This window comes from Agelaius phoeniceus, chromosome 1 (genome assembly GCF_051311805.1).
Source record: "Agelaius phoeniceus isolate bAgePho1 chromosome 1, bAgePho1.hap1, whole genome shotgun sequence".
In the NCBI taxonomy this organism is placed as follows: domain Eukaryota; kingdom Metazoa; phylum Chordata; class Aves; order Passeriformes; family Icteridae; genus Agelaius; species Agelaius phoeniceus.
The window spans coordinates 122004423-122013884 of NC_135265.1; the positions used below are offsets into that span (position 1 = coordinate 122004423).

Consider the following 9462-nt stretch of genomic DNA (forward strand, 5'->3'; position numbering starts at 1 on the left):
AGCACTCAACTATTTTTAGTTCAGCTGCCATCATAAATGTCCATGCCATTTAAAAACTAGCTTCTGAGAAACTTTAATAAACTAGCTTAATAAACTTAATTGTTGTTAAGTTTTATTTAAATTGAAGTGCAGAACGAAGCTCTTGCAGAAATTGTCATTAAAATCAATGACAGTGAATGTTATAAGGAGATCCTTCACTGGTACTTTTAATACAGCTTGCCTGTACCTGATCCGAAAAAAACCCAAGTATTTCAGTCAGAGCAGACACAACTTGTTGATCTGTTGCACCAAATGCCTCAGCAAGCTAAGACTCCTCCAGTAAAGTGCTTGCAAGATGAGAAATCAGTCTGAATGCAGAGTTACGTGTTTTACCAGTCTCTGGCTTTCTAATCTGTTCTTTGCTACACCTACACATTTATCGGCAACTGTTCATATCCTCATGAATACTGTGCCCTTCCACTTTTAGTACCTGCAGTCTAACACAGCAAACAAATTCTGTCATTAAACTGAGTGATTACATTTAATGTGGAAAAAATTATTATTTTGTTAAGTACTTTATACTTCTTTGGCAAAAAATACCTGAAAATGTTCAAAGCTGGAATTATCCAGCTCAGAGGTTCCCAGCACTGGAAGGACATCAACTGATTGCAGAAAGTCCAGAGGAGGGTCATGAGGAAGATTAGGGGGATGGAGCACCTCTCCCATAAGGAAAGGCTGGAGAATCAGAATTATTCAGCCTGGACAAGAGGAGATTTCAGGGTGACCTGACTGTGGCCTTCCAGTACCTGAAGGAAGCCTACAAGCCTTTTTTCCTGGGTATGTAGGGACAGGACAAGGGGCAATGGCTTCAAATTGAGAGTAGATTTTATTAGATTTTAGGAAGAAATTATTTACTGTGAGGATGGTGAGGCACTGGAATAAGTTGCCCAGAGAAGCTGTGGATGGAAGTGCTGGAAGCCGTTCCTGGAAGTGCTCAAGGCCAGGTTGGATGCAGCTCTTAACAACCTGGTTTAGTGAAAGGTGTTCATGGCAGGGGCATGGAAACTAGATTTTATCTTGGAGATCCCTTCCAACACAGGCCCCTCTATGATTCTCTGATCTTAAGATGTTAAGAACAGATTTACACTTGCTGCTTTCTTTACATAAAAAGATTTTCACACAGCTTTCTGGTGCACTACAACTAAGCAGGAACCCTGCCCACTCAACAACAGCACACAGCTCAGTTTGTCATTTATTGTTGCAACTCAAAACCTCATCTGCTACCTGCACAAATGCTTCCAAATTTTCTTCAGCCAAATGAAGGTTAAGCAGTATCTACATACTGCTAATTCAAACTATGGCTCTTTAAAACACATGACTCCAAACTGAATCTCACAAACACTGCCACTTCAGAAGAGGATCACAAAAAGAGACCAATCGAGACAACAGACTGTTTTGTGCAAGATTGTTTTATTAACAGACCAGACTTTGAAATATTGCAGCTGGGCATCTTTACCTGCAAGGCAAAGAAGAAAAAGGTGTCATTAGGCACATGTAGATCTCAAACATGAAAAAGTAATACATTTTTACAGTTTGTAATTTTGGCTGAAAACACTCCTTTTGTTTCACTGGATTTAAGACTGCAGTAGTCTCACACACAGTAACTAATTTCTACATTAACATCTCTTCACTGCAAACAGAGATTTGAGTACCAGACCTAACAGGATTAACATTTCTACCTTGAACCACTGTTACCTATAGTTGATATTTAAAGACATGCCAAGACATTGTGCATATTCTAACTTTTGCTGCACTCTCATTTTTGGCACATTTCAAAGACTGTTCACATACAAAAATGAAAGCAAAAAAGTTGACTTAGGTCCAGTTCCTGTAAAGTTTGCTTTCAAGCACCATGCTCTTTTCTCCCACTCTATACAAAGGAATCAGTACTGGAGGTCTATTTTTTTCATTCACTTGAGAATATCACTTAAGAAGTAAGTGACAAATAGAACAAGAAATAAAGACAAACAGCAGGAAACTACCTACTTATAGGAAAGAGGAATACTCTTCTTTGATACACAGCCCTTCATAAACATTACCTGGAGAGTACTGCCACTATGTCACCTGAACCTACTACTCTAGTTTGCCCACAACCTCAGGAGAAACTACAACATTCTTTTATTTTCTACATGTAGGCTACTTGAATTTTAAACATGCATTCTATTCCCAACAGCAGGAAAAGAAAGTTGAAGAGACAAGAACAATCAGTTATCTTAGATTTAGTCTGCAGGAAAAGCGTAACAACTGCTTAAAAGCATAAAATAAGAAACTGCAAGGTCCCTTTCTAAATTAAAAGATGAAGTAAAGCTCTAATGTATGCCACTTATATGGGATGCTGAGCTGCAAGTCCAGTGAAAAATATGAATTAATATCCCTTGTTTCTCTGCCAAAACACCAACCCTCAAAGGCATTTACAACTGCAATAGTGAGCTAGAAGCTTCCCATCTCTAGGAAGGCTCCTGAAAACAACACTACCAGTATAGATCTGCCTTTCCTTTGGCAGGGAGGACAGAGCAGAAAGGATCTACACTGGCAGAAAAGCTGCAATGTTTTCATTAAAAACAGCATCATGCTCAGAAACCAGACAGGAGCACACAGTCCTCCTCAGCCTTGGTTATGCACTAACTTCAAGGACATATTTGCCAGTACTGAACCTTCAAATTTCTGCCACCAGCAGCAAAATTTCTACAAGAATGGTAGTGGGAGTAACTTAACATCACCCCAGGCACCAAACATTACAGCAATTCTGCTCCTCAGAGTTACCAACATCTTCTCATAGTTGAGCTAAAAAGCTTTTCAAGAACACTGTCCCCAGTAAGGAACTATTTTCCTGAAGTTGGAATTTCCACATGCCATGTAAGCAGTGCTTTAAAACTCAGCTGACTTCACAGATGGGAGATAACAGCACAACATGCAAGGAGCTTCAACTGAGGAAATCAGCAGCCTACAAAAAAGCTTCAAGAATTAACGCTGTCAATCACATGGAAAGTATTTCCTAGATCTACTTTAGCTCTTTGGACAGAAAGCAGAGCCCAATGAGCTCAATTTGCTGTGTCTTGGCCATAAGAGTATTTTTAAAAGACTTGAGGGGAAAAGAAAACAAAACAGCAAAACAAAACAACATAAAACTTGCTTTCCCTCAGAAACTTTGATTTCTGAATTTCAGAAAATTCAATTCTGAATCATCCAAATGGAACTTTTCCATGTTTTAAACCGTAAAGTCACAATACTACCCATTTTTATGGACCAATCCTCTGAAGCTAGAAATTCGTATGAAAACTATGTATCTGATCTAAAAGAAAAAACAGAACCCCACAAAAACCAACCAAACAAAAACCCCACACCAAACAAATCCCACAAGCCAACCAAAAAAATGCCATTTTGACTCTGGAGGAATTAGTTTGGGGAAAATTAGGTTTTTGTTTGATATCCTTTCCAAACACCCTAAGACAATGAAGTTTTCTTAAATTCCAGCATACCTGTCAAACCAAAAAGATATATGACTGAAACTAAGATATGGGCAACACTGAAGGTAGTTTAGTGTCTAAAAAGCAAAGCAAAGTACAAGAACTCTGCAAAATGTGTTGGCTTTGAATGGTAGAGACTTCTCACCAAAGCAGGAACAGCAGAGTGACAACAGCAGGTAAGACATTGATTGGAGTAGGTCCTACCTTTAGGACTCAGCAGTCACTGTTAAATCACTTTAAGTGTTAACAAACCTTCTCATTTCTAAAGGGCAGACTATTCAAATGGGAAAATCGGTCTTTCAAAATTATCAACTTGGTCACTATATAGGAAAGCTTTAAATGAATCATTCTGAAGCTTGAACAAGCTGAAAATTTAGACCAGTCCTAATCAGACTTTTCTAGAAAACCTGAAAAAAACATGGTACTTGCAATCACAAGATTTCAATCATATTCACAGGTTATTAATGAGGCTTAAAAGTTTTAGCCAAGATCTCAAAGCTTCCCAACATAAAACCAAATAAGGTTTTAAAACAAGTTATTGGTAATCTTTGTATCTCCTAAACATATCAGTGACACTGACAATTTAACTTCCTAAATGTTTAAGCTTTAGTAAGACTTCCAAAATAAAACCAGAACACTATATTGTTCAAGTAGCTTTATACTGTAGGTACCAGCCAAGAATGAGTGAGCATCTATTAAACTTGAATGTCTGACAAATGACAGCAGCTTGCAGAGCTGAACAGTTGACACCCTTGGGCAGTATCTCACCATTAGTTCATTCTCCTTATGAGTCTGTTGATCTGGTCTTCTCTGTTACCAGCATCCCCACCTTCCACAAAGTGGATTGTTTTCTTCTTCATTCCACCCCGAGGAGAGGATAACTTGAAGGGCCAAAGGAAGTTGTTCACAACTTTGAAGTTCTTGCCAACAGTGTAAATTTCATGGATGACATCTTCCATGCAGATGATGCCAAGCTTTCCTAAAATTCAGACACAGTTTTCAGAAAGACTTCAGAGGCACTGGTCAATAACAAACTAAAAATTATCATTTTGTTACTGTCATGCCTACTTATTTTGATAAACTTCAGGAAGTCAGAAACCACTCACTTTGTCATGAAACTGAATGACTGACTTTTCCAATTAAAATGGATTATCTGCAGCCAAGTAAACATTTAGATGGCATACTTGGCAAGAGGCATCAGTTTCAACTGTTAAATATTTGCTGTCAGCAGTGAGGAACAACAAAAAAACAACCCACACTTACTGAATTTTAGCAAAACACTGTTCTTTGGAGAAAAGCTAGATTAAACACACCTAAATCGCTGCAATGTGCAACTCAAGGAAACTCACTAGCTATTAGGTTAGGCTGCTGAATAGATGCTACAGCATGTTTCCTTAATGCTTTTCCAGAGTCTTCAGCAATATGTTACAAGTTAACTCTTGTAAAACAGAGTGCTAAAAAGAGATTACAACAGAATACATGTATCTTTTGAATGCTTATCCCCTGCACAGGAAAAGAAAGGGGCATGACACAGCCTAATCTGAAGGAAAATGCAAATTAAGTGCCCAAAAAAGGGAGATACTTGAGTGGTCACTTTCACTTATTCTGGCAAGACTGCAAGAGAAGGGAGCTTCCCAGAGCAGCCCGTATCCCAACTGTTCACCATGTTTTGCTTTTACTGAATACACTGATCACTACTACCTAGTTCTTTCAACAAGTTTAAAAAGTCTGTTTACCAGATCACAAAAGCCAAAGACAAAATGTCTAGTATTGAAGTCTGAAAGTTCAAAGCTATGATGACTCTTTCATGCTACAGCAGTTTTTCTTTACTCAAAGACCTACTGACCCCATAAAGGTCAAGGAGGTTACATTTAACATTACAAATTTAAAAGGCTAAAATTTGATTCTTTACACCTGTTTTCAATACTTTATGATGGAAGTTACTTCCAGCTTGCTTAGCATTTAACAATTAGGACAGAAGTAGAGATCATAACTGAACACCAGGGCACTGCAGTGACACTTGAGGACAGCTGCCCAGCTGAGCACTGATCCCCCCGAGGCACGCAGCTGGCTCCCCGTTTGCCCAGCAGAAGTTACCAAGGCGTTTCTGGATCAGGCGGTTGTCGGTCAGAGCAATGCGCTGCTTGTTGATCTTGCCGTAACCTCGCTTGTAGATCAGCTCATGCACAGACTTCAGGTTGGGGTAACTGAAACAAAACAGTCACGTTCAAAAAAGGAATTTTAAGTCTTTGCAAGCCTCATTTCAGGGCAGCTTTAACGTCCCTGACTTGGACTTCCATACCAAACAATTAAAGATCATTTCAGCGTGTCCCACATGTAAACACAAAAGCAAATCTCACACCAAGAACACCAGTATGAGAGTGCAATCATACCTAGCAGCTGTTACCTTTAAAGCACTGCCTTAACCACATTTTCAATTCAAAGACAGGAAAGCACACAGAAGATTAAAAACCCCTGCAAGTCCAGCATAGCAAAATGCAAAACCCACTCAACACTTGCACCCTGATTAGGTACAACTGGGCCTTGTGCCTTTCACTCACCCCCAGGCAATGTAGGGTTCAACAATCCGCAACATGTTGATAGAGGCTTTGTTGAGTTTTACAAAGGTGCCGTTAAAAATCTGCCGCAGGCGAAGAAGCTGCAGAACCTTGCGAACCTTAGGGCTGACACCATTGGTACTGGAAAGTGAAACAGTCTGAGTTATCAACATCCCAGAAACACGAGGTATCAAAAAACAACCCCAAAACACAAAGCACTGCTCCCATACAAAAACACATTTCATGAATTACACAAAGCAAGCTTAGTAAATTAACTTACTATTGCAATATATTTCAGTATGAAGTTAAAACATCCATTTCCATGAAAAGAACTAAATATTATAGTGAAACAATTTAGAACTAGCCTTGCACCATCATGAATATAATTCTTCACACTTTTTTTTTAGTTTTCTCTTACACTTTACCAGATTAGAAGAAAACAAACACTTGAGGAACAGCTCAGCAGAATGTTTGGGAGTAGGAGCATGTAATTTTATCAAGTTAAAGGTGAGAAACAGTAATTGTCTGCATGTTATTTTCAGCCTTGTCTTCTTAAAAATCAGGGATTCCCCAGGACAGTAGGTAGCAAAATTATTTAGCCCTTAATTAAACACACTTCAAGGGCTTGTACAATATCTACCAACAACTTCTCAGGCCACTTGTAGAAGGCTTTATCTTGTTACCTGTTTTGAGGGTATTTAAGCCCTCAAAACAGGTAACAAGAAAGCCCCCTTTAATACTTTTGAACATAAAATTGCTTATATCTGTATCCAAGCTTACCCTCTTATCCTGATCACAAATGCCAGTTTGGGCTCAGCTGGCACGTAGTAATTGCCAGCTTTCCGGGCCATCCTGGCCATGCGGATCTCCTGCCTGTACATGTGCCTGTACTCCTTGTGGTAAGCCTGGGCTCTCGCATAGATGAGCTTCCTTTGTGCCTTGCGGTACTGCAACAATTTGGAAATTGTTTAGTTAGAAAATGCCTTTTAACACATGAAAATCACCTTCAGGTAACATGCCATATTCTAGAACTGCCCCCAGGTAACACAGATCAGTATCACACAGCTCAGAACAACCCTCAGTGATGCTCCAGAGAAGCTGGCAGGCTGCTACACAGCAAACAATGCTATCATTCCTGACTCTTCATCAGCACTGCGGTAATGAAGAGTAATGGGTACAAATTGAAAGATGGGACAATTTGGGTTAGATATAAGGAAGAAATGCTGAATTGCGAAGACAGTGAGACACTGGAATGGGTTGCCCGGGGCAGCTGTGGATAGGCCAACCCTAACCGTGTTCAAAGCCAGGTTGGGTTGGGTCTTTGAGCAACCAGGTCTAGTGGAAGGTATCCCAGTCCATGGCACAGGGCTTGGAACTAAATGATCTTTAAGTCCCCTTCCAAGCCCCTATATTTCTAGGATTCTCTGATCACACACCAAGCTCCCCTTAAAAAGGCTACAACCTCCTGCCCCGTACCTTACAGACAGCTGTACACTTCACCCTTAACTCTGCCCACTAAAAGGCTATTTATCAGCCACTAAAAGCCTATTTTAGTCCAAAACTTCAAGAAAATATCAACAACCTGTGAATTTCTGTACTGCATCACATCAGCAGTAGCAGCAGCTGCTACTGCAGCAGATAAGCAATCTCAGTGAAAGGACAGAGAACATTCACCTTTTTTATAGCCAAAATCTTCTTCTGACGTTTGGCTTTCATGACCGCATAGGCCTGCCGCTTCTTCAGCAGGCTCTCGGGCACAGAGGGCACCTTCTTTACTCTAAATGAGAGCAGAAATAAAAAGTTTTTAGCTGGTGGAAAGAAACTCAGTGGCAGTACATGTGACAAACATCAAAACTCTCAAACGTGTGCAGGCCTTGCTACCTTGAGCCACTTCACTGCATCTTCCTCATCCTCACTGTTCCCAGGCCTGGAACAGCATCCCAGGACTCCCTGGGACTGAGCTGGGTGATTTTCTGGTTCAGAACCTGCACCATGCACATTTTGTGCCAGACAAGAAACCCTGACAGACCCACCAGAGCTGCACACAACCATAACTACACAGACCTGTTCTACTTTGCTACAAGTAGTAAGAAAACAAAGACGTTTCAAGGTAACTTTTCTCTGATCAATGAACGTTTCAACAGGTACTTGAACAGCAAAAGCTTATTTGAAAGTACTATGAAATTTATTTGACAGGACTCTCAACTTGCTCAGACTATCCCAGAGCGGGTGATGCTGGAAGGGACCACAATGGGTCATCTGGTCCAACCTCCCTGCTCAAGCCGAAGCGTCCCAGAGCACATTTGCATCCAGGATTGCACCCGGATGGTTCTGAACACCCCCGGGAGGGAGACTCCATAACCTCTCTGGGCAACCTGTTCCAGTGCATGGTCACCCGTACGGAAGAGAAGTTTCTCCTCAACTTCAGGCAGAGCTTCCTGACATCACTCTGTGCCCCGTTCTCTCTTGTCCCGGAGATTTAAAACTCTTAGACAGGACAAAACTTGCCAGAACAGCGTTTACAGAACCCCAACCACCCTGACGAGCGCCTACACCAGCCCGGCGGACAATCACTCCCTGCTCCAGCCCCAGCACAGGCCTGCTCGCCCACCCAGCCCGGAGGAACTCGCCGCCCCGGCCCGCCATTCCCGGCCGCGACGGCGCTCGGGGCCCGCTCTCCCTCCCCACCCCGCCAAAGGCCTGCGGCCGCAGCCGCCGCCCGCGGAAGGGCCGGGCCGGTGGCGGCTCCATCTCCGCCGCGCCGGTCCCTCCCGTCCCACGGCTCCCAGCCCCGGCGGAGGCGCGGGGGCCCCGGGGGCGGTGTGGGCAAGGGTCGGGCGGCGCGGCGGCCGCGGATGGCGGCGGATGGCGGCGGGAGGGACGGGACTCACTCCTTGTCCGCCATGGTCAGCGCCGGAAGAGAGGGGCGTGCGCGTGCGCGGCGCGCTCTTAGCTCATTCGCCCGCGCAGGCAAGGCCCTGCCCGCCGGCAGGACCCCGGGTTTGGACGTCCACCGTTGTGCCTGACCGCTGTGCGAGCGCCGGGGTGTCCGGCGAGTGCCTGAGGTAAAAGCGTCCGGGAACTGCTTCGGCCCAGCAGGGCCGGAGCCGGCGGTGTCCCGGGATCCGCTGCGTCTCGGGCACGGGCTGTGTCCCGGGATCCGCTGTGTCCTGGGCACGGGCTGTGTCCCGGGATCGGCGGTGTCCCGGGATCAACTGTTTTCCGAGCATTGGCAGTGTCCCGGGCACCGGCTACTTCCAGCGTATTGGCTGTGTCCCGGTATCGGCTGTGTCCCCAAGCACGGGCTGTGTGCCAGAACCGGTGGTGTCCCGAGCACTGTCTGTGTCCCGAGCACCGGCTGTGTCTGAGCACGGGCTGTGTCCCGAGCACCGGTTTTG

At 43.6% G+C, this 9462-nt stretch overlaps 1 protein-coding gene across 1 annotated transcript; it reads right to left on the bottom strand.

The window, feature by feature from the left end:
- Positions 1 to 1430: 1430 nt before the first annotated feature.
- On the bottom strand, positions 1431 to 9095 carry RPL7 (ribosomal protein L7). The gene is made up of 7 exons (XM_054637864.2): positions 8956 to 9095; positions 7739 to 7841; positions 6845 to 7011; positions 6068 to 6205; positions 5604 to 5713; positions 4275 to 4485; positions 1431 to 1495 (listed from the first exon to the last, which is right to left on the bottom strand). The coding sequence occupies exons 1-6, from the start codon at positions 8967 to 8969 to the stop codon at positions 4277 to 4279; spliced, it is 741 nt and encodes a 246-aa protein (XP_054493839.1). The 5' UTR covers positions 8970 to 9095; the 3' UTR covers positions 1431 to 1495; positions 4275 to 4276.
- Positions 9096 to 9462: the final 367 nt, after the last annotated feature.

What these genes read in the sequence shown, in the direction of transcription:
- RPL7 (XM_054637864.2), bottom strand. An exon ending in TTTGTGATCAGGATAAGAGG is followed by an intron (nt 6,206 to 6,844) that starts GTAAGCTTGGAT and finishes TTCACTTTCCAG; the next exon opens with TACCAATGGTGTCAGCCCTA. An exon ending in CCTGATCCAGAAACGCCTTG is followed by an intron (nt 4,486 to 5,603) that starts GTAACTTCTGCT and finishes TCTGAATTTTAG; the next exon opens with GAAAGCTTGGCATCATCTGC.